The following is a 24,171-nucleotide window of genomic DNA, read 5'->3' on the forward strand; positions in this document are numbered from 1 at the left end:
TGGATTCCTGGGCCCTTTAACTGAACCAGGAAAAAAAAGTGTAGCAATCTCTTATTATCCTCTGATTTTTTTTTTAATCTCATATCAAGCCTGATGGACTGGATGAGTGGGGGGTCTGCCAGCTTTTGGCTTGAAATGAAATAGAAATGTGTCTCTGTGGCACTTAGAGCCCTCAAGCGGGGACCTTGTTTACATCCCCTGAAACGTTTGCTCTTGGAAAGCCCTGGGGAAACGTGTAACAGGGTAGTCGTGGGCCCAGCTCACCTGGCGCTCGAGGGCGCCTGTTCCAAGGCAGCAGCTCTGGGCCTGGGGGACCCACTCCGGCGCCCCCGCCCAGCACGTGCCCCCTCTTCCCGCAGGGCGGCGCGATCTGCATCCTCACGGCCGCGGAGAGGCCGGGCCACTTCTCGGGCATGGTTCTCATTTCCCCGCTGGTCGTCGCCAATCCAGACTCGGCGACACTTCTCAAGGTAAGCAGGCCTCCTGCTCTGTGAGCCCCGGCAAGCCTCCCTGACCCTGGGCCCGCGCTCATGCTCGTGTCCGGGGCGGAGGGGCTTCTCCTGCTGTCGTGACGAGGTCTGGACGCAGTGAGCATTGTTGTGGCTGGAACTCGGTCATTTCTCAGGTCAGGTGTGGTTTCTTCCCCCAAACAAACAAATCGGCTTCCCGTCTGGGTGTTTCTCGGTGGACGTTCAGAGGAGGAAAGGCCTCGCCGCTGCCCACGGCTGCGCACGGCTCTGACCCACGTGGCTCCTCGGGGGTGTTTTTCTGGCCGTGACGGTCCTCATGGAGCTCCCAGAGGGTTGTGGCCTGGGCTGGGCTTTCCCCCCTGAGGAAGCGGCGGAGACCACGGCCTGGGAGCAGCCAGATCGTGGATGTGGGATGCTGACCCGATCTGGGCCCAGTTCAGAGACTTGAGACCTGGGGAGGATGAGACGCGGGGCCCACGCTCTGGTCAGTCTATGCCTGACACAGGCCGGGCGGGCAGCTGCTACGCCCCAGCCAGTGCTCAGGACTCTCAGAGGAGCAGGAGGGGGCAGTGAGGTGGGGGCCACCCTGCAGGACACGGCGCACCGCCCCCTGCCCCGCGGTCAGTGACAGGGCAGAGGGGCACTGCCCCGATGTCCTGGTGGGGCCCCTGAGGACCCAGCGCCACAGCTGTGACCCCGACCCTGGGCCTGGGCGTCCAGCGGAGACAGGGTGTCAGCAACTTGAAGCCGGGCTGGACCGAGCTTAAGGAGAAACTAGGGTCTCTCTGAGCACTGAAGCAGAGAGCACCCCTCTACTCAGTTCTCCGAACAGGCCCGCCAGCCAGCTCCTCCGAGTTTTATCCTGTCTGGAAATCAACTCCAGTGGATTTCAGTGCCTGGTGGAGGCGGGACCGCCTGGAAGGATGGGTTCATTCAGACTCCCAGGCGAGGCTCCGGGGGGCTTGGTCTCCTGGCCCCCTCCCCTCCTGGTCGTGATCACGTAGTCTGCGGCCGGACCACCTGAGGGTCCTGGTCAGAGAAGAGAGTGAGCTGGACCGGGGTCCCGGGTGGAGCCCCCACGGCGCTCCGCGGGCTCCGTTCGTGATGTGTTTGCACAGCGTGTGCTGGGCTCACATGTGAATCGTGCCCTCAGCTCCCGCCCTCAACTCACCCCAGGGGCGGGGAGGTCGCTGGCTGCGGTTACGCTCGGGACCCCGGGGCTTGGAAAGGACCCTCGGCTCCCTGGGTCCACCCCCCGCCCCCCAGGGCTGTCCACTCCCCATCAAGGGCATCTCCCCAGAGGGAACGTGCCCCCCACCCCAAAAGAGCCCAGGACCCTGGGGGGTTTCAGATGAAGGGCACAAGGGCAGGGGATGGGGGGCAGCCAGGCCCCGATGGGGAGCCCACCCGGTGCCCCCTCCAGTCTTGGGCAGTCTGGGGGCTCCTGGGCAAGGCCTCTGTTGGGACCTCGCCCAGCCGGTGCTAATAGATGTCCTTGTGGGCAAGGGAATGTGGGTCCTGGTTGTTAACCAGGATTCACGAGAGTCCTTGCGGCCCCCAGCCCTGGAGGGCATCCCCTCCCCTCTGTGAAGCCCGTTGCTGCCCCGGGGTTGTGGGGGTCAGGCAGTCCTGACCCACGAGGCCCAGGGACGCCCCCGCCCCTCCGTGAAGCCTGTGAGTGCCCCGGGGAGGGAAGGTCGGGCAGTCCTGACCCACGAGGCCCAGGGACGCCCCCGCCCCTCCGTGAAGCCTGTGAGTGCCCCGGGGAGGGAAGGTCGGGCAGTCCTGACCCACGAGGCCCAGGGACGCCCCCGCCCCTCCGTGAAGCCTGTGAGTGCCCCGGGGAGGGAAGGTCGGGCAGTCCTGACCCACGAGGCCCAGGGACGCCCCCGCCCCTCCGTGAAGCCTGTGAGTGCCCCGGGGAGGGAAGGTCGGGCAGTCCTGACCCGCAGAGTCTGCATCACGTCTGCCGTGCGGGAGCCCGGGGTCACTCTCTGGCCTCACCGCACCTGAGCAGCTTTGGAAGGAAATCTCAGGCTCGTGGGGCTCTAGGCGATGCCAGTGGACACAGGAGCGGTCCTGCAGCAGCTGGGGGCGAGGCAGAGGGTGCAAGCCCAGCTCCCCCTGTTGGCCGCGGCCGGGCGGCGGGCGTGTGCGTCTCCGAGGGTCGTGCATCAGGCGGGAGCGTGTCGTCTGTTCTTCCTGTGCTGTGCTTCCGGCAGCCTGCCGCTGTGCGTGCGGCTTGCTGTGGGCCAGGTGAGGCCTCCCCGCCCTGCCTTTGGGTTTCCAGTGGTTCGGTCTTCAGGACCCCAGAGACAGGTTCCTAGAGACTCCCCTTCTGGCCGAGGCAGACCGTGAGGTAGGGGCTTCCCTGGGCCCCGAGGCTGTAGGGTGAGGTAGGGGCTTCCCTGGGCCCCGAGGCTGTAGGGTGAGGTAGGGGCTTCCCTGGGCCCCGAGGCTGTAGGGTGAGGTAGGGGCTTCCCTGGGCCCCGAGGCTGTAGGGTGCGGCACGCAGAGCTGTGTTCGGGTCTGTGACTCCCATCCCAGAGCGCGGCTCCGGGACAGGTTCACGGCTGCCGGTCCCCCACGGGTTTCCGCAGTGGCTCAAACGGTAAAGGACCCGCCTGCAATGCAGGAGATGCGGCTTCAATCCCTGGGTCGGGAAGTTCCCCTGGACAAGGGCACAGCTGCCTGCTCCGGTATTCTTGCCTGGGAAATCCCCTGGACAGAGGAGCCTGGCGGGCCACAGTCCATGGGGTCGCAGAGTCAGACGCAGCGTAGCGACTGACTTTTTGCTCTGTTTCATCATCCCGATGGAGACATTTCACAAAGTAGCACGAAGCATCGGGGCCTCGGGGCGCAGACGGGCACATGGAGGGTGGCAGCCCCCCGCCCCCCATGTGAGAGTGCCAGCCCCTGCCCCCAGCCCCAGCACAGCTGGTTCTCGCCCCACTTCCAGCCGGCTAGGATATGTGCAGCCTGGGGACGAGATGGGGAGAACCCTGTCTGCACTCAGATCCTGGTGGAAGCAGGAGTTTATAGACACAGCAAGCCTGGACCCCAGGACAAGTGTCAGGGTCAGTGGGACGCTTCCTGGAGATGCCGCAGAGCAGCCGCCCAGGGGACATGGGGACCCCCCACGCCCGAATTGGTGCCGTACCCCGACCTCCCCGGGACGGCACGCGGGCGGGGCTGCAGGGTGACCCGTCCTTTGTCCAGGAAAACCCAGCCTCGCCCTGGATGTTCTCCCTGAGTGAGGGCTGGAGTGATCCTCCAGGTGACCCTGTCTGCCTGTGGCTGGAGACTGCCCCTGGGGTCCCGGGTGGAGATGTGGGAGTGGCCCCGTGCTCCCAGACGCCCCCTCCTGAGGCGCCAGGGGCCGTGCGAGTGTGCCAGACACGCCCGGGTGACTTCCCCTCCGTCATTGCCCTGTGTGTGGTTCACGGACAGGAAATGAGGCTACAGTCTCGCTCAAGGTCAGCGTGCACCCTGGCTCGGCCAGTGGGCATGGCGGGATGTCCTTTCCCCCCAGATCCACCAGGGATCAGCTTCCCATCTGGCTGTTGCTCTTCTGCTTTTAGTCCCCGGAGTCCGGAAGGCCCTGGAGCCGGGGGGCTGGAGGGGACACGGGAGGGTCCTGGGAAGGGCTGGTCATCAAGCTCAGATACAGTTAGACCGGGAGTCGGGGTGTGGCTGGGCCATGACCTGGCCCCTGAAAGCGGCCGCCGCGTGCACCGGGGGCCTTGGTCCCACCCTGAGGCACGCAGGCTTCCTGTTGTCCACCTGGGGGTGCGCTCACCCAGGTGGCCAAAGTATTGGAGCTTCAGCTTCAGCATCAGTCCTTCCAATGAATATTCAGGGTTGATTTCCTTTAGGTTTGATCTCCTTGCAGTCCAAGGGACTCTCAAGAGTCTTCTCCAACACCATGGTTCAAAAGCATCAATTCTTCAGTGCTCAGCTTTCTTTATAGTCCAACTCTCACATCCATACGTGACCACTGGAAAAACCATAGCCTTGACTAGACGGACCTTTTTGGCAAAGTGATGTCTCTGATTTCTAATATGCTGTCCAGGTTGGTCATAATTTTCCTTCCAAACAGAAACTGGGGACCACAGACTCTCTGGGTTCCGCCGGAGGTCAGATGCAAGCCTGTCCCGCTCCGAGTCTCTGCTGCCTCCTCCTCCGTGGCTGGGGTCTCAGCTCCCAGGCCATCCTCGGCCCGCGAGCACTGAGGTGCCCTGGGGGGGCCCTGCGGCTGCACGGACCTGCCTTAGCCCACTGGCCTCACGATGAGGGTGGCGGTCTCCTCCCAGGGCCGTGGCCAGGTCACTCCTTCCTGAGCGGGATCTGGGCTCTCTCCACGCACCCGCAGGATCCTCCAAAAATTTTGGAAGAAGTGTTCCAGTTGACAGTAAGAACCATTGTATCGTGGATGCCAGCTTCTCTGTGGGTGAGCCACTGTCCCACCCCTCCTCCTGGTGGCTGTGGGCTCTCTCGGTGGACGGTGCTGGGGCAGAGGAGGCGGCAAGCAGCAGGGACCTGGACAAATCAGTCCTCCCCGCCTGGGGTCTGCGGTGCTCTCCAGCCCCCCACCTGCCTACTCGCCTTGGACCTCGGGGCCCCTCCTCAACCCCAGCTGCCTTGATCACCAGTCAGCCACTCTCTGCTTCTTCCTAATGAAAAGGCTAAAGAAACCAGCCCACCCTTCAAGAGCGTGTGTGGGGCGGCGGTTCCGAGCTTCTCCCCCACCCTGAGACAGCGTTTCCCCATCTCTGCTTTTGTGGGGAGCAGGCAGAGAGGCACCCAGGTGTTTTTTTTTTTTTAGCTGTGACCTTACTGCCATCAGAGATTCGTCTCTGCCCGATTGAGTCTTGTTAGAAACATGACCGGAACATACTTCGCTGGTTTGGAAGAGCTCAGGGTCTGGGTGGCGCCCCCCTCTCACCCTGGGCTCCTTGGAAAGGGCACTGTGCAGGTCAGGTGTGGCCCTGTTCCTGGCCCTGCCCGTGGGGGTCGGGGACGCTGCCCCTCGTGGAGCCGTGCTGCTGACTGTCAGGAAGGGAGGGGCCCGATGGGGGGCACCCTGCCTGGTGCAGCAGCCAGGTGGGAGGAACAGGGCTTTGGGGGGAGACCTCGGGGCCCTTGGGGAGACCGGGAGTTCTGTGCAGCAGAGTCCTTGCCAGGACTCGGCGGGTGTCCCGGGAGAGAAAGTGAAGGGGCAGCTGAATAAAAAGACTGTGCTGGACGAGGCAGACAGACATGCCGGGGCGGGGGGAGGCGTCCTGGTCCCATCACACGCGGCTCCTGGGGGTCCAGCTGTGACGGGGACACGCTCAGAGTCAGCCCACAGCCCCTGCGTCCCCAGGGAGCCGAGGCGGGTCGTTAACAACAGCAGGAAGCTTCGGAGCCGCTCAGCAGACTCTGGGCCCCACCTTACATTTCCCCCATGACTCCCTCAGGCCACTGTCATTGGAGGTGCGCGCCCCGAAAGCCCACCCCCGTGGGGCGGGGCCAGTGAGGGCGGGGTGCCGGGGTGTCCCCTCTCTGCGCCTGGAGCACTTGACCTCCGTGTTTCCGCCTCGCTCACACTCTGGCCTTTGGAGGCACAGATCTCAGCTCCTGGGGTCAGGCTCGCAGAGGAGCCCCCGATCCAGGAGCCCACAGACCGTCCTGTCTGCTCAGAAGCAGCCAGCCCCTTCCCTCTTGGAATTCGAGCCCTCCCCGGCGTGTACTCATCCCTGGGGCTGGCCCACCCCCGCCCTGACCCCTGACCCTGCTGGATGGGTCCTATCCAGCCCATGATGCTTCAACGGGTGCGGGAGACTCAAGGCCTGATGTGGGTTGGATCCAGGTTGGATCCTGGGTGTTTGGGGCTGGGTGGGCAAACGCCCGGCACATGGAGGCCGCCAGTCCACACATGTGAGGATGGACCCGAGCGTGGGGTTGTGGTGAGGTCAGAGGTCGCCCCTGTGGGTCCCCAGCCGTTTGGGACCCAGCTGTGCGCAAGGTCGTGAGGCTCCTGATGGCCAAAGAGGAGCGGTTTTGGGGGGCGGAGGTGCTGGGGGGACAGCAGGCGAGTGCAGGCCTCTCGGTCACTGGGAACAAGGGCGGCCGCACCCCAGGCCTCTGTCCGCCCCGTCCAGCCGGCCGCGGGCAGTGGTGCTGAGCCTGTGTCCTCGTCTCTTAAATGATGGTCAGCCCTTCCCTCAGGGCATTCGTGTCAAGATCCCAAGACGGGAGTCCCTGGGACCATGCCGATACTCCGTGGTCACTGGGTGCCAAGGGGCAGACCCCCCGTTGGCCCTGTGACGGCCGCACGGACCCGGCACTCACCACCCCCCACTTTCCGAGCGAGTTTAATCTTAGCATTTCACAGCTCGCCTTGGAAATAGCATCTCTCCTCCCTGAGTGTCTGCAGAAACGGAAACGGCCCGCCCCGCCAGCAGACGCGTGAGAGCCGGTTGACGCGTCTCCTCGATAAACACCAGCTCTGGGGGGGTTGGGGGTGGGGGCGGCCTGGACCTCAGTCCGGATCACGTTGGAGCAGCGTGTATTAAGCGCCTACTGCGAGGTGGCGCCTTGGCACACAGCAACCCCGTGGGCAGCTGAGAGACAGGCCGGCAGCGTGCAGCCCCTGTGCACGTGAACGCCGGGAGCCAGGCCCGTGCCCCCGCCCGGCCTGGCGGCAGTTTCTGCCCCAAGACAGTCAGCGGTGCCTTCTGATCAGGGCGCGTCCTGCCTCAGCTCGGGTGCCTGGGTGCTTCTCCTCCCACAGAGAATTCGAGGTCACTGCCCGGAGTGGTCCGGGGAGGCGGCCGCACGCGTCAGGAGCGGCAAGGGAGCAGGTGGCCGCTGCCAGCCCCGCCCGGCCGCCCCCAGCCAACCCGAAACCCAGGCCCGGGAGGCCGTCTGCGCGGGGCGAGCAGGGGTCCTTGGCTGCCTGGCCGGGATCAGGCCCGGCTGACGCCCCGTCCGGGTGTCCCTCTCCTGAGTGGCCTGTAGGCAGCCCGAGGGGTGGCCGGGCCGGGGTCCCACGGTGCTAACCGTAGCTTCCCCTCGTGTCCAGGTCTTCGCTGCGAAAGTTCTGAACCTCGTCCTGCCAAACATGTCCCTGGGCCGGATCGACTCCAGTGTGCTCTCGAGGAATAAGACGGAGGTGAGTCTTTTTGAGGAGCTGGGGACAACTGGGGCTGGTCGGGGGAGCCGGCCACGGCCCAGGCCTGGGGGGAGTCCGGGCGTTGGCCTCGCCGCGGCTGTCTGCCGCCATTCCCCCGAGGCTCTGCCTCAGGTGGCAGCACGTGGAGCCATGTGAGGGCCGTCTGGCTTCAGGGTCTGGAGGGAGGGGTGGGCAGTGGTTCTCTGAGCTGTGCCCACGTGTGCAGAGCACCTGACCAGGTGGAGCTGTGTGTGTGCGCCAGCCAGGTCTCGTGAGCTTGTGAGGAACAGCAACCCAGTTTAGAATGACTTCAGCAGAAACGGGTTTGTTGGTGAAGGTAATGGAAGGCTTCAGGCACAGCTGGATCCAGGGACGCAGAGTCTTAGTCAGCACCATGTCTCTTTGCCCCTACCTCGCGTGTCCCCTGGTGTGGCCTTATTCCCAGCCAGACTTCCCCGAGTGGAGGCGAAGCTGGCCACCAGCAGCTTTACATGAGCAGCCAGTGGAGAGGCAGCACAGCCCCTTCCAACAGCAGCTCTGAAACCGTGTACCTCAGACTGGGACTGGAACCCAGCCAAAAGCCATAGTACCTGGTTTCAGGACCTCGTGAAGCTCAGGTTCTTGATGTCTCATCACAGAAAGAATTCAGGGGGAGACACGGTGATAGGTAAGAAGTGGATCTATCCAGATACAGAGAGAAGCAGCCTCCACAGGCAGAGTGTGGGCCATCGCAGAGGGCGAGTGCGGCCTCGAAATGTGGCCTGGTTAGATTTTATAGGCTGGGTCGTTTCATATGCTCATGAGTGGGAGGGCTGTTCCAGCTATTTTGGGGAAGGGGTGGCGATGTCAACCCCTCCTTGGTCTTTCACCAGGCTGCCCTGGTGCCTCAGAAAGTAAAGCATCTGCCTCCAGTGCGGGAGACCCGGGTTCGATCCCCGGGTCGGGACGATCCCCTGGAGGAGGAAATGGCACCCCACTCCAGTATTCTTGCCTGGAGAATCCCATGGACGGAGAAGCCTGGTAGGCTACAGTCCATGGGGTCACAAAGAGTCAGAAACGACTGAGCGACTTCACTCCACTTTGGTCTTTTACCAGTGGAGCTGTCGTGGCGCCTCTGGGTGTCATTTCCCTTATGGGTTGAGGATTGAGGTCTAGTCTTGTGTGCATCTTGCTCCCATTTGATTCTCATCAGTTTGTGTTGTGGCCTTGGGCTACGTCACTCTTTCAGAAGCTGTGCCCTATCCCAGGGCTGGTTCTTACCCCTGCACAGTTGGTTATTTGTCCTGGAGAGGGGGCGGCGTCACCCTGCCCAAGCTCACGGCCTGAGAACGGAGGAGGACAGCTCTGCTGTGGGCCGGGGCGGGCAGCGTGCGGCCAGGCTGGAGGCTGCACCGAGGGTGCCGGTCAGGCCGGCGCCTGTGGCCACGGGTCAGGCCGGCGCCCTTGTCCACGGGTCCCTGTGGAGGCCAGGGTGGTCCGTGAAGGTGCTGGTCAGGGCACCATGCCCCCACCCCTCTGGTGAAGGGCCAGTGCCTCGTCCCCAGCCTGTGAGGATGGGCCCTCGAGCTCCGGGCCAGGTGGCTGTCTCATCCTCACCCACCCACGGCGGCCCATGTCCCAGGGGCAGACAGACGCTCCCCAGGTGCCAGAGCCTGCCCGAGGTCGCCTGCCTGAGAGCTCTGTCTCGGGGGCAGGACCGCACAGGCTCACGGCTGGTGAACAGGCGGTGCCCTGGACAACGGGAGCATAACGCCGAGTCGTCTCCTGCCTCAGTTTCCCGTCTTTCATCAGGACGCTGAGCCAGGAAGTCGTGGCTGCCGGTCGGCCCTGGCTTCCTTGGGGTCTGGCATCATGATGGAATGTGGCCTCCTGGCCCTCTGAGCCACTCAGCTGGATGGGAGTCATCCCAGACGTGCAGGCAGGGATGTTCAGGCCACGGTTCCAGCTCCCTGGCCTTGAGGGCCCGCTGTTGCTGAGTCAGGCTTGTGCAGGTCTCCAGAGGGAGCCAGTCCACCCAGTCATCCACACCCCATTTGAATTAGAATTTAATTTTTAAAAGCAGTCCCTCCCAAACCCCCATCTTGGAGCCACATTTGACCCACCAGAGTCGAGAATATTTGAGTAAAGAAAGAAGACGTTCATTCCAAGAGGCAGACCTGTGTGGTGAGCAGCACAGCATTAGAGCGTCCCGACAGGAGCGGGGCCGATGTTAACCCATTTCACAGATGAGGACACTGAGGCTCGGGGGATAAACCTTGCCCAAGGTTGCAAGACGGTCGGGGCAGAGCTGCGACACTCTGATTCCACAGTCTATGCTTGGCGCGCCCTTCCAGCTGGGGTTTACGAGCACAGAGCTCCTGACTTGTATTTCCTGGTCCACGTGGCGCGCGTGGCGGGCGGGGATGCTGGGCCCAGCGCTCCACGTGCAGGGTCACTGCGAGCCGAGGCCTGTGGGCCTCCTTGTGCTGCCACAGCCAAAGGATGACTCTGTTTCAAATGTGCAGTTTCCCGTGAAACCACCGATTTCTGCAGCAGCCTCTTCACACTGTTCAGGGCTTCTCAAGGCAAGAACGCCAAGAGGGCTTGCCATTCCCTTCTCCAATAGACACTTGGTCAGAACTCTCCACCATGACCCGTCCGTCTTGGGTGGCCCCACACGGCATGGCTCGTAGTTTCACTGAGTTAAACAAGGCTGTGGTCCATGTGATCAATTTGGTTAGTTTTCTGTGACCGTGGTTTTCATTCTCTCTGCCCTCTGATGGAGACAGGAAAGAGGCTTGTGCAGGCTTCCCGATGGGAGGGACTGGCTGTGGGGGAATCTGGCTCTTGCTCTGATGGGTGGGCCCTTGCTCAGTAAATCTTTAATCCAGCCGTCTGCTGACTGGTGGGGCTGCACTCCCAGTCCTGGAGTCCACAGACCCTGATCTCCTCCAGGAGGACTTCTGTGAACACACCACTCCTCCAGCACTGCTGCTGTCAGTGACCCTGACGCCGACCCCGCGGCAGGCCACTGCCAACCCACGCCTCTGCCAGAGACCCCACAGGCAAGTCTGGCTCCGTCTCTTCTGGGAATCACTGCTTCTTCTTCCTGGGTTCTGGCACGCACAGAGAGAATTCCAGAAAAACATCCAATTTTGCTTCATTGACTATCCTAAAGCCTTGGACTGTGTCAATCACAGTTAACTGTGGATAATTCTTCAAGAGATGGGAATATCAGACCACCTTACCCGCCTCCCTAGAAACGTGTGTGCAGGTCAAGAAGCAACAGTTAGAACTGGACATGGAAGAAAGAACTGGTTCAAAATTGAGAAAGGAGTGCATCAAGGCTGGATAGTATCACCCTGATTATTTAACTTCTGTGCAGAGTACATCATGTGAAATGCCGGGCTGGATGAAGCACAAGCTGGAATTACTGGGAGAAATACCAATAACCTCAGATATGCAGATGACACCACCCTTTTGGCAGAAAGTGAAGAAGAACTAAAGAGCCTCTTGATGAAAGTGAAAGAGGAATGAAAAAGCTGGCATAAAACTAAACATTCAAAAAATGAAGATCACGGCATCCGGTTCCATCACTTCATGGCAAATAGATGGGGAAACAATGGAAACAGTGAGAGACTTTATTTTTGGGCTCCAAAATCACTGCAAAATCACTCCCAAATCATCACAAGCCATGAAATTAAAAGACACTTGCTCCTTGGAAGAAAAGCTATGACCAACCTGGACAGCATATTAAAAAGCAGAGACATTGCTTTACCAACCAAGGTGTGTATAGTCAAAGGCGTGGTTTTTTAGTAGCCATGTATGGATGTCAGAGTTGGACTATAAAGAAAGCTGAGTGCCGAAGAATTGATGCTTTTGAACTGTGGTGCTGGAGAAGACTCTTGAGAGTCCCTTGGACTGCAAGGAGATCAAACCTAAAGGAAATCAACCCTGAATATTCTTTGGAAGGACTGATGCTGAAGCTGAAGCTCCAGTACTTTGGCCACCTGATGCAGAGCCGACTCATTGGAAAAGACCCTGATGCTGGCAAAGATCGAAGGTGGGAGGAGAAGGGGATGACGGAGGACGAGCTGGTTGGATGGCATCACTGACTCTATGGACGTGAGTTTGAGCAAACTCTGGGAGTTGGTGATGGACAGGCAGGCCTGGCGTGCTGCAGTCATGGGGCTGCAAAGAGTCGGACACGACTGATTGACGGAACAGCAGCAACTGCAGCAGCTGTGCTGGGCAGCACGGGCTGGCGGGGCGGGGGGACCATGGCCCTTTGAGAGCTTAGAGTGGAAACATCCAGTTATCTCACCACCTGCAAGTAGCCGGGCCAAAGAGGAGAAAAAGATCACGAGGTGACTCCAAACACTCTTAGTTTGAAAGGAGCAGATTTCAGAGCTTCTGTCTCCTTTGTGAAATCACGAACATGTCCCCGAAGGCTTTACACCAAACGGAAGCATCTGGGTGAATGCCTCGCAGGCGGGCTTCCCTTCGCGGCCCCTCACCGCGGCCCCGTCCACGGTCACACAGCGTCATGTGTCCACGGTGGGGCTCTCCAGAAACACTGCTCAGTCTCCCTGCCGGGCAGACGTGGAGCCTGGGCTCCGGTTGGATTAAGTAGGGAGCAGAGAGGATGAGCTCCTACCAGCGGGTGCTGGGAGCTGCCCTTTCCACATTCTGCTGAGCTTTAAAAATAGCAGCGCCGAGGGGCAGGCGGGGGCTGGGGGGGGGGGAAAACGGGCGGGGCAGACGCCTCGAGGACCAGAGTGGGCTCCTGAGGCTCGCCCTCTGTGGTAGTCTCCCCTGCAGCCCGGCAGCCCTGAGGCCCGAGGCCCAGCCCTGAGGCCCGAGGCCCGGCACTGATGGCCCGTCGGGCTTGCTGGAGCGGGACTCAGGGAGCGGCTGCAGGCTGGCGCGGACGCGGGCTCCCTGGCAGGCTCCCATCTCTGGGGTTCGCTGTGGCAGCCAGGACGGGCGGCGTGAGGCCCCCACTTGACAGCTTGGGACCCGCAGACGCACACAGGCCCTGGCGCGGGAGGAAAGGCAGGGACCCCCGTGTGGTCTCAGCACCGCCCATTGTGCTGGGTCTTGCCCTGCTTCTTGCCACAGCTCCAGAACGTCCGTCTCACGAAACGTCGGCCCAGAGAGGCCAAGTCCCTTCCCCAGGGACTCCCAGCCGTTGGTAAGGGTTTGAACCTACGTCGGGCTTTGTGGTGGAGAATCCAGCTGCCCGTACAGCAGACGCAGGTTCAATCCCTGGGTCAGGAAGGTCCCCGGTGGGGGAGAGGCAACCCAACCCCGCTAATCTTGCCTGGGAAACCCCACGGACAGAGGGGCCTGGCGGGCTACAGTCCTGGGATCACAAAGTTGGACAGGACTGGAGCAACTAAACCACTCTCACCCCCAAGCTCCTGACACTACAGTCCTGGAGACAGAGCAGCCGCCCCTCAGCCTCTTCTGCGTCTGTCCTCGGATTTCGAGCCCCACCGACATTCTGAACGTTTCACCCTCGACCATGGCTTCCTCAAAATGCCGTGAGGCCCTCCCACTCAGAAAAGCCATGGATGTTCCACACAGTTGTCCGGCCGAGGCCGCCAGCACGGGATGCAAGGAGAAGGAGCCGTGGGGCACTCCCGGCACCCACAAACCTCCGACTGCTCACGGCAGGGCCCCCCGCAGCCCTGCTCCAGCTCTTCCGCCGGGAGCACCCCCAGTCCCGTGCCGAGGCAGTCTCCCTTCCAGAACCCAGTCTGTGTTCTCTGTCGCTGCACCAGGACGCCCTCCAAGTGCCTCCTGGCTGGTTGGCACGCACGCTGGCCGGCCGTATGGCGAGTTCTGGGGGGCTAAGGAGGGTCTGGCCCTGCTCCCACTCACATCTGCGGGGGACTCCGCTCCAGGCCCCCTCCCCAACTAACGTTTCCGGTGTGCCTGCGTTGAGGGTTGGGCCCCTGCTGCTGTGGCCTTCGTGGCTTCTGCCCATGCAGCCGGGAGGCCACCTGCCCGCGGCCTGGGGGGCTTGGCCACCCGAGGCGTTGGCCTCATCACAACCAGGGCTGCAGACAGGCCCAGCCTCCCCCGCCACCCCCCCTCCCCCGCCACCCCTGTGGACCGGCTGTCACTTCCCTGCGGGTCGGTCCTGCTTTGCGACTCATCCCCGTGCACGGCTTATCCCCACAGAAGACTTGTCTGTTTTCAGCAGCTGGGGATCTACCAGTGCCTTACAAATAAGCCTCGAGCCGCAGGAGCCTCTCTTAGCATGGACCTCTGCGCAGGGGCGACCACGGGGGCCTGGCTCAGCCGGTGCCCCTCGTAGAGGTCTGCTCGGCCCCTCCCCATCCCCATGTTCCCCGCTCCCTGCCCCCCGCCCCCCGCGACTCTGGGGGGAACATCTCTGAGCCCCAGAGAGGCTGGTCCTTGAGGTCACCGGCTGCAGAACAGCCAGGGCCTCTGCGCTTCCCTGACAGCTCAGCTGGTAAGGATTCCACCTGCAACGCAGGAGACCCCGGTTCCATTCCTGGGTCAGGAAGATCCCCTGGAGAAAGAAAAGGCTATCCACTCCAGTATTCTTGGGCTTCCCTGGTGGCTCAGCTGGTAAAGAATCTGCCTGCAATGCAGGAGACCCTGGTTGCATTCCTGGGTTGGAAAGATCCCCTGGAGGAGGGAAAGGCTACTCACTGCAGTATTCTGACCTGGAGAACTCCATGGACTGACCGTATGGTCCGTGGGGTTGCAGAGAGTGGAATGTAACTGAGTGACCTTCACTTTCCGAGAAGCCAGGCAGGGTTCCTGCGCCTCTGCCCACGTGCCCTCCTGCAGGACCACAGGGTTACAGCGGCCAGGACACCCGCGTGCGCGGGTCGGGCTGACCCCTCAGAGACCCCGTGTTGCTGCTTTGTAACCCCCTGGAGGCCTGGCCACTCTGATGGTCACTGGAAGAGGGTCACGGAGACGTGGTCCCCCAGGAAGGCCTCTCTGGGCTTTTGGGTGGGTGCTGGCTGCTCAGGTGCTGCAGGCTTGGCCTTGGCAGGGGAGGTCCCCGTCCACCTCCGGCCTGGGGTACAGGACACTGAAACCCTGGTGGGTTTAGGTCTTGAGACCTCCGAAAGCAGAGGCCGCTGGGATTGCGCGGGCTGCTTACCTGAGGGGAGCTTTGTTCCCTGAGCCGTTGCCCTATGCGGGGGTGTGGGGTCTGCCCTGCCCTTATGGCCGCCCCTTCAGCCCACCCAGCCTGCCCTTCCCCCAACACCCAGGTCTTGACCCGTCAGTGTGTACACAGGGCCAATCAGCCTGTACACAGGGCCCGTCAGCCTGTACACAGGGCCCATCAGCGTGTACACAGGGCCAGTCAGGGTGTACACAGGGCCTGTCAGCCTGTACACAGGACCGGTCAGCACTTACAGAGGGCCTGTCAGCCTGTACACAGGACCAGTCAGCATGTACACAGGGCTGGTCAGCGCGTACACAGGGCCCATCAGCCTGTACACAGGGCCGATCAGCGTGTACACAGGGCCCGTCAGCCTGTACACAGAGCTGGTCAGCCTGTACAGAGGGCTGGTCAGCGTGTACACAGGGCCCGTCAGCGTGTACACAGGGCGGCTCCCCAGGGTCTGACGGACATCCCTCTCCCTGCAGGTGGACATCTACAACACGGACCCCCTGGTCTGCCGCGCGGGGCTCAAAGTCTGCTTCGGCAACCAGCTGCTCAACGCGGTGTCGCGGGTGGAGCGGGCGCTGCCCAAGCTGACGCTGCCCTTCCTGCTGCTGCAGGGCTCTGCCGACCGCCTCTGCAACAGCAGGGGCGCCTACCTGCTCATGGAGTCGGCCAGGAGCCAGGACAAGACGCTCAAGGTGAGCAGCTGCCACCGCTCCGCACCAGGAAGGGTGGGGGCCTGCCCTTGGGAGGCGTGTCCTGGGCGCTGGTGAGGCGTCAGCTGGTCGTTCACTCCCTGGGGAGCACCCGCGTGTCGGGCACAACAGGATGGCAAAGTGTCGTTTCCGGTGGGGAAGTCCCCCGAGTGTCTTCCCTCTAGACCGGGAAGCCGGCCGGCTGCAGGGATGGGGAGAGAGCGGACCCGTGGGCCGTGTCCACACCGAGTGGCAGCTGAGCCTGAAGGTGGCTCTGGGTGGTCGGTGGGGCAGACAAGCCTCAGGACACGTGCGTGTGTGGCTCCCACCCCTAGCGGCTTCCCCATGGGCACAGCCGCGTGGGTGCCCGGTCTGGGGCTGCCCGCTTGGTCACGGGCACACAGGCGGTCCCTGCGGTGCCACACCTGCTGCGGGGGCTGGGGCTGCAGCGCCGCTGTGCCCCAAGTCCTCTGCCCACCGCCCTCCTCAGCTCTGCTCTGAGGGTCAGCCTTGGCCCAGGCAGAGAGGGACTCAGATGAGCCTGGGACAGGGGTGGGCTGGAAGGAGATGGTACCTGGGGGATGCGGCCCTGGGGATCGCGAGTCCCGTTCTGACGCTCCTGAAACTGGGACAGATAACTGAAAGAGGGGGCTCAGAGGTCCGTGCTCACGGCAGCCCCGAGATGGAGGCGGGCCCGACGAGCCCAGTGGGGTCCATCCCACTGACGGAGGAACGTTACTCAGCCTCGGAAAGCGGGGGCGGGGGCGTTCTGATAGCTTCCTGCTGCCACGAGCGTGGACACACCTTGAGGAGGGCTACGCTCAGTGAAACGAGCCGCTCACCAGAGTGCAAGGCATGTGCGATTCCACCCCCAGGAAACGAGCAAAGGTGACGAAAGTCATCGCAGTAGACAGCAGGGGGGACCCGCTGTGGCCCCGTGTGGGACTCGGCGCTTTCAACTGCCAGGGCCTGGTCGCAGAGCTGAGAGCTCGTAAGCCATGTAGCTTGGCCAGAAAAAAGAATGGAAAAGAAAGCGGCTGCTGTCGCCAGGGGGCAGGAAGCAGGGCAGGGAGCGGGCATGTGGCGGGGCCGGGCTTTCGGCCGTCACGAGAGCGCTGCAGAGCCACCCGGGACACCGAGCGCCCCAGCCGCACACGCAGCGGTGGCTAAGGTGGCCCGTTTCCTGTTACGAGATTTCCGTGCAGTCAACGAGAGGCATTTGGAGAGGCCTTTGGAAGTTGCCGGGAATGGCAAGGAGATTGCTGGTTACACATGGGGCGAGTCCGGAGGAGGTCGGGCTGGAGATGTAGATGCTGAGGCGTACACCCACAGGTGGCTCCTACAGCCTGGGGCCTGGATGGGGTTCTGGGGGGCCGTGGAGGGAGGAGGCCAGAGCCCCTCATCCCGCGGCCACACCAGCCTGCAGCTCAGGGGGCCCACGTGCTGCCAGGACCACCACGTGGGCAGGCGGAGTGTGGGTCTGATGGGGAGGCTGGGGCCCTGCAGGGAGAGGAGCACAGACAGAGTGGGGGTGGCGGGGGGCACTGTGAGTAAGGACAGGACCTGCAACCGTGCAGGGGCGTCCGTCTGCAGACTGCCGGCTGACCAGGCGCAGGGCAGGGGTCCTCTCTGGTGGCCTCGTCCCCTGCTATGGTCCTGACCGCCTGTCTCTCCTGGTTGCAGATTTACGAAGGTGCCTATCACATCCTCCACAAAGAGCTTCCTGAGGTGACCAGCTCTGTCTTCCGGGAGATAAACACGTGGGTCTCGCAAAGGACAGCGGTGGAGGGAACGGGGTGCCCACCCTGAGCCCCCCGGCCAGCTGCGGGGCCACTGTCGGGCAGCGGGCAGAGGAAGGGCAGGGGCTGGCTTCTCAGACGTGGCCGAGAAACACACACACACACCCCCAGATTGGAGGACTCCCTAGCACAACTGACTCAGGCAGGCTTGTCATCGGTCAGGCTGTCCACCACTGGGTCTGCCTTAGACGGCAGACGCTTTGTGCAAAACCTGGAGGTCAGGGCACTTTCCAGAGAACTGCTGGAAGGCCTGAGGCCACACGGAGCCCTGCCCCGCCTCTCCCGCCCTGCAGGGTCCCAGGAACCCCCCCACCAACCCCAGCAATAATTGGAGGGCGCCCTCCCGCCGCCCCGCACCCTGCCTGTTCCCCTCTGGCCATGGGACGCGGGGCAGGTCCACTGTCCTGCCTGACTTGCGTGCCTGTGGGGGCCCGGAAGTGCCCGCGGGCCCACCCTGGCCCGAGTCAGCTGTGAGCCCTGGGGGCTGGACTGGGCCAGGGGGCGGGGGCCTGGGCGTGGGAAGGGGACCACCCCCCACCCCGCTCCTGGGCGCATGGGGGCGGCCGCTGCTCCCTGACGGCTCACCCGACGTTCGGAGGGCCGCTGTGCTGGACGTCTGTTCAGACGCGGAGTCTGTGGGCGGGAAGCAGGGGTCTTGACGGCGCTGGGCCGGAGCTGGTCCCAGGCGGTGCCTCGCCCGAGGCCCCAGCAGGAAGGGCGATCCGGGTCCCCGCAGCCGTCCCTTACTGGTGCCCTGCCCGCATCCCCCGCCCCTTGGCCCTCCCTGCTCTGGCCAGCACGGTAATTGGGGGTCCCCGCTGCCCGGGGGTGCTTTCGCTATCCGTGTGAGCGTGGTGGGGGCGCTGCACCCTGGGAGGGGAAGGCGTGGCCCCTGGACGTGGGGCTGGGTGGGGCTCGACCCAGTCCTCCAGCGGCAGGAGCCGCTGCCCCGCTGCACCCTGCTCTTCTGGGGAGGTCCCCTGCCTCCGTTCCAGGGTCCCCTAGCGCACCCTGAGCCAGAGTGGGCCCCCCGGCGAAGGAGCCACGTGGGCTCGTGGGGGGACCGGCCAGGTCCCCACGGAGAGTGGCTTCGTTGACCTGTTCCCCTTTGGAGAAGGAAAAAGAATGTAGAAAATGCCCTGTGGGCTCTGCCCGCCGTCCTCCGGGGCCAAGGAGCCGCAGAGATGCCGCGCACCAGCCCACACCCACCCCCGCCGCGCCGCGCGTGGAAATGTCTCCACGGCGGGCCACTTCCCAAGCCGAACGCCGGGCGGGCACGTGGTCCGACCAGGAGTCTTTCAACGCTTGGACTTATTTTCTTCGAAAGCTTTCAGAGATGCACATTCAGCCGCCTTCAGCGATCTGGTCAAAGAATCGCCCATATTTGAAAGATGTTCCTCGGATCTGGGACTGTTTTCCTCACGGGGTGGGCCAGGGCATGCCCTCCACGGTCAGGGTGCGGGCAGCCGTGTCTGGGGCCCCATCCTGGCAGTACCAGCGAGTGCTGAATCAGGGTCGCCCGCCATGCTGAACCCAGAGCCCCTGGGCCGTGCCCGCCTGGCCCTCGGTGGTGCAGGGGAGCTGGGTGTGCACAGGCGGCAAGGCTGGGCAGAGCACTGAGGGAAGGGCGGGCGGCCGAGCCCATGTGGACCTGTCACTCAGGCCGCCTGGGCCACGGGAGGTGGTTCTGTGCGGACGGGCTTTCCAGAAGATGCTGCCCGCGGCTACCGGGGGTCCCGGCCCCCTGGGCCCGCTCTTGCTGGGGCTGGGGTGCTGACCCCGGCGTGCCCTCGGCCCTGGTGCTCGGAACCCCCCGCAGGCCCCCTGTCTCCCTCGCCGACTGCTGACTCCCCCCATTGGACCACAGCGACTTCCCACACAGTTTCCTGGTTTGCTGTCATGCCCACGGCTCAGCCGCCTCCCTCCACGCCTGCTGTCAGTGGGGCCCTGTGTGTCGGGTAACAGATAGTGCGGGACCGACACAGCTAACCCTAATAAACCACGGTTTCTGCCGCCGCTGCCTGCCTGTCTGTCTGATCGACCCCGGCACGCCCTGCAGAGACAGGTGGCCTCCTGGCTGACCACGCTCTGTGGGCCCCCAACTCCTGACGGGTTAGGAAGGCGCCCTGCTCCCGACCTGGGGCTGCCCCGCCGCCTCACCCACCGCAGCTCCCCCGCAGCTGAGGCAGCAATCTGCACGTCCGCCTGCAGCCCGTTGCCCGAGCCCCAAGCGTGTCCTGCAGACCATCTCCCTCCAGCCCTAGGCCCGTCCCTGCCTGCCTCCTGTCCTGTGGGGCGGCCAGGGTGAGTGTCTGGTGACTCGTACGGTGGCTCTTCCGGCCCCAACCCTCAAAGCCTGTCGGCCCACAGCCAGCTTTCGGGGGGCCCTCGGAGCTGTGCCCCCTGTCGGGTCTTCATCAGAACGGTCTGGTCCCTGGGTCCAGGGCCAGTGTTGCCGAGGGACGGGGAGAGGCAGTCTCTGGGCCGGGACCTGGCGCTGGGGTCATGGGTGCAGGCCCACTTCACGGCGGACACCCGCGCCCCCACCCAAGGCCGCCCCTCCAAGGGCCCTGGGTTTAACGCGCTGCTGCTGCTGTTCTGAAATTCTCAACCGCCCTGCGCATCTTTCTGCCCTGAGTCCCAGGTCGTCCCGCAGTCAGTGCCCTGAACCCCCGCAGCGGGCGGCCCGTCCCGCGTCACTCAGGTCTGCTGCTGGGGTCTGTCCTGTTCCTCGTCTGGGCCGTGCTCCTCTGCCGGCTCCTCCTGTCCATGTTGCCGTTTGTTTTCCGTTTCTTGGTTCCATTTCTGGACCTGGGCGAGGTGGGAGTGTCCTGGGCGTCCCCTCTCCCCGGGCGCTGACGGGGGCTCTGGCGGGCAGGTGGGTGGCCCAGCCCCTGCCCTGTGTGGCTGCTGCTGGCGAGCGGGGTCTGGTCACGCGGCGGCCGCTTCCAGAATCCTAGGGCCCCCGGCTGGTGCCGGCTCACTGGGGGCAGAGTTGGCCCAGGAGACTCTGGGCCGCGCCCACCCCCTAGCGGGGAAGCCAGGCCTGGGGTGGTGGTGCCCACTACAGGCAGGCGGAGCTGGTCCTGGAGTGGGGGACCACTGGGGGGGGGGCGCTGCTCCCGACAGTCAGGTGCGGGGCCTGGGGGATCCTGAAGCTTGCTTTGGCAGCTAGTGTGCAAGGCTGGGGCCCAGCTGGTCCCGGGGGTGGGGGGCGTCCGGATCTGGTCTGCTCTAGGTGGGCCAGGACTGGGGGGTACAGGACTATGGTTTCCTTTTTGTAATTTTTATTTTACATGGGAACATCAGTTCAGTTCAGTTCAGTTGCTCGGTCCTGTCCGACTCTTTGCAACCCCATGAATCACAGCACGCCAGCCTCCCTGTCCATCACCAACTCCCGGAGTTTACTCAGACTCACGTCCATCGAGTTGGTGATGCCATCCAGCCATCTCATCTTCTGTCGTCCCCTTCTCCTCCTACCCCCAATCCCTCCCAGCATCAGAGTCTTTTCCAATGAGTCAACTCTTCACATGAGATGGCCAAAGTACTGGAGTTTCACCTTTAGCATCAATCCTTCCAAAGAAATCCCAGGGCTGATCTTCAGAATGCGCTGGTTGGATCTCCTTGCAGTCTAAGGGACTCTCAAGAGTCTTCTCCAACACCACAGTTCAAAAGCATCCATTCTTCGGTGCTCAGCTTTCTTCACAGTCCAACTCTCATATCCATACATGACCACTGGAAAAACCATAGCCTTGACTAGACGGACCTTTGTTGGCAGAGTAATGTCTCTGCTTTTCAATATGCTATCTAGGTTGGTCATAACTTTCCTTCCAAGGAGTAAGCATCTTTTAATTTCATGGCTGCAGTCACCATCTGCAGTGATTTTGGAGCCCAGAAAAATAAAGTCAGCCACTGTTTCCACTGTTTCTCCATCTATCTGCCATGAAGTGATGGGACCAGATGCCATGATCTTAGTTTTCTGAATGTTGAGCTTTCAGCCAACTTTTTCACTCTCCTCTTTAACCTTCATCAAGAGGCTTTTGAGTTCCTCTTCACTTTCTGCCGTAAGGGCAGTGTCATCTGCATATCTGAGGTTATTGATACTTTTCCCGGCAATCTTGATTCCAGCTTGTGCTTCTTCTAGCTCAGCGTTTCTCATGATGTACTCTGCATATAAGTTAAATAATATATAACAATATACAGCCTTGACGTACTCCTTTCCCAATTTGGAACCAGTCTGTTGTTCCATGTCCAGTTCTAACTGTTGCTTCATGACCTGCATACAAATTTCTCAAGAGGCAGGTCAGGTGGTCTGGTATTCCCATCTCTTTCAGAAGTTTCCACATGGGAACATAGCTTTTGCCAAAAACCTTATCAGTTCAGTTGCTCAGTTGTGTCTGACTCTGTAGTCCTTGGGGTTGCAAAGAGTTGGACATGACTGAGCAACTGAACTGAACTGATGGTGTTTTGGCTTCCCAGGCAGCGCTGGTGGTAAAGAACCCACCTGCCAGTTCAGGAGACCTGAGATGTAGGTTCGATCTCTGGATTGGGAAGATGCCCTGGAGAAGGGCATGGCAACCCACTCCAGTATTCTTGCCTGGGGAATCCCCTGGGCAGAGGAGTCTGGTGGGCTACAGTTCGTGGGGTTGCAGAGAGTCAGACACAACCGAGGTGACTTGACGCAGCGCATAATCGATTTAGCGCTGTGCTAGCTTCAGGGGTACAACTGAGTGATTCGGTTTCCGTCTGCAGGCGCCCTTTCTTCTTCGGCCCCTTTGCCGTGTAGGTCATCAGCGAGCACTGAGCAGCACCACACAGGTCCTTGTTGGTTGCTGTGTGTGTAGTCGTGTATCTGTGTGAACCCAAACTCCTAATTTTTCCCTGCCCTCATTCCCCATTGATAACCATGGTTTTTAAATCTGTGAGTTTGTATTCTGTAAGTCTATTTGCATCATTTTTTAAAGATTTCACATAGAAGTGATAGGTGTCTGTGTGTGACCGAGCAGTCTCCACACCCATCCGTGTTGCTGCAGACGGCACGGTGTTTGACGGCTGAGCGGTCTTCCGTTGCAGAGCGCGTGTGTGCCGTGTCGTCTGCATCCACTCCTCGGCTGACGCCTCGTTTCCAGCCTTGGCTGTTGTCAGCAGTGCTGCTCTGAAGACTGACTGGGTTGCACGTTTCAAATTGTGCTTTTCTCTAGATGTGTGCCCAGGAGTGGTACTGCTGAGTCATACAGTAATTCTACGTTTGGTTTCTTAAGGAACTTCACGCTGTTCTCTGTAGTGGCTGCACCAGTTCACATTTCCACGAACAGTGGAGGTGCGTTCCCTTTTCTCGACTCTCTCTCCAGCATGTGCTATTTCTAGACTTTCTGATGAGGGCCATCCTGACGAGTGTGAGGTGATACCTCACTGCAGTTTTGATTCGCATGTCTGTTAGTGATGCTGAGCAGCTTTTCCTGTGCCTCTTCCCTGTTTGTATGTCTTCTTGGGGAAATGTCTATATAGATCCCTGCCCATTCTTTTGATTGGACTGTTTGTTGTTTTGATCCTGAGCTTTAGGAGCTGCTTGTGTGTTTTGGAGACGAATCCCTTGCCAGTCAAATTGTTTGCAAGTCTTTCCTCCCATTCTGTGGGTTGTCTGTTCCTATTATGGTTTGTTTTTCTGTGCAAAAGCTTGTAAGTCCCGTTTATTTTCATTAGTCTAGGAAATGGATCCAAGAAGATACTGCTGTGATTTATGTCAAAGGGAGCTCTGCCTGTTTCCTCTAGTAGTGTTACAGTCGCCAGCTTACAGGTAGGTCTTTAATCCACTCTACGTTTGTGTGTTTCTCTGTGTGGTGTTAGAGAACGTTCTGATTTCTTTTACATGTAGCTGTCCAGTTTAGACTCTGGTTTCTGTGGCTGGGTGTCTCCCTCTGGTGGGCGAGGCTGGCCTAGCAGCCTCCCTGGAGGGCAGGCCCAGTGCCCGCCCAGCCCCATGGGTGGATGACGCTGCGTCCTGGCCGTCTGGTGGGCAGGGCCGTGTCCGTCAGGGGGGTCTCAAGGCGGCCTGTCTGCTGCCAGCTAGGGCTGTGACCCCGCCCCGGGGTGTGTGACTGAGTCTCCCAGCTCTGGGTCTGACGGGCCCAGATCTTAGCCCAGAGGCCGTGTTCACGGGGCCAGTGTGTGTCCAGGCGAGCCCCGGCCGCCCCGTCTCTGCAGGAGACGCTCTGCGGCCAGCAGGTAAGTCCGGCCCAGGCTCCTGCCCGGCTTGGCGTGTGTGAGGTTCTGTGAGGCCGTGTCAGTGTGAGTCTGTGGGTCTCTGCCTCACGCCTTTGCAGCCGGGGGCTCCGGGGTCACACCCCCACATGGGGAGCAGGGTGGGCTCCCAGCGCTCACTCCCGGGGGACGCTCTGCAGCGTCACCTCCCCCAGGCTGGGGGACTCCGCCGTCTCGCTGTGGTTCCTTCTTCATGTCATCAGCGGCAGGTCATCTCAGGGAGGCTTTGGTTTTCTCCGTCGACGGCTGGCATGCTCATGGGAGGTGGGCTCAGGCTGTCTCTACTCTGCAGCCTTGGCTGCTCTCCTGAGATGACATCTGATGCCGTTCTCGCCGTGGGGCAGGCCCCATGGGGGCCAGAGCTGGCCTTGCCCCAGGCAGAGGCCCCCCCGCGTGGCGTGTAGACCTGAAGGACGGACGACCCACTCCTGAGTCCGATGGAGTGGGCCGCCCTTCTGCACGGCAGTCAGGACGGAGGCAGGAGAGCCGTACACTGGTCCCAGCCGCTGGCTTGGTTTACTTTGGTGTGGTGGCCTGCACTGCTTTGTGGCCCTATCTACTCTGGGAGATGGTGTGACCACTAATCCCTGTTTAGCATAAGAAATTGCTTCCCTGAGCTGTCCCCGCCCCCACGGACACTCCTCCTGAG

At 61.8% G+C, this 24,171-nt stretch overlaps 2 protein-coding genes across 5 annotated transcripts in view; both read left to right on the top strand.

Annotated features, from left to right (window-relative positions):
• Positions 1–19,277, top strand: part of MGLL (monoglyceride lipase) — an 86,735-nt gene extending 67,458 nt beyond the window's left edge. For all 3 annotated transcript variants that reach the window (XM_070360294.1, XM_070360293.1, XM_070360295.1), the window contains 4 exons: positions 360–470; positions 7,537–7,626; positions 15,250–15,465; positions 17,146–19,277. In XM_070360294.1, the coding sequence (XP_070216395.1) occupies positions 360–470; positions 7,537–7,626; positions 15,250–15,465; positions 17,146–17,271 (543 nt within the window). In that variant the 3' untranslated portion in view covers positions 17,272–19,277. The remainder of the gene's footprint in view (positions 1–359; positions 471–7,536; positions 7,627–15,249; positions 15,466–17,145) is intronic.
• LOC138984745 (collagen alpha-1(XIV) chain-like) lies at positions 2,723–4,573 on the top strand. Of its 2 annotated transcripts, none has more exons than XM_070360296.1 (2): positions 2,723–2,829; positions 2,904–4,573. In XM_070360296.1, exon 2 carries the CDS (start codon positions 3,570–3,572, stop codon positions 4,512–4,514), a length of 945 nt encoding a protein of 314 aa, XP_070216397.1. In that variant the 5' UTR covers positions 2,723–2,829; positions 2,904–3,569; the 3' UTR covers positions 4,515–4,573. The 2 variants fall into 2 exon arrangements, with proteins under 2 accessions (XP_070216397.1, XP_070216398.1); XM_070360297.1 differs by having other exon boundaries at positions 2,941–4,573.
• Positions 19,278–24,171: the final 4,894 nt, after the last annotated feature.

This window comes from Bos mutus, chromosome 22 (assembly GCF_027580195.1).
Source record: "Bos mutus isolate GX-2022 chromosome 22, NWIPB_WYAK_1.1, whole genome shotgun sequence".
NCBI classification, from domain to species: domain Eukaryota; kingdom Metazoa; phylum Chordata; class Mammalia; order Artiodactyla; family Bovidae; genus Bos; species Bos mutus.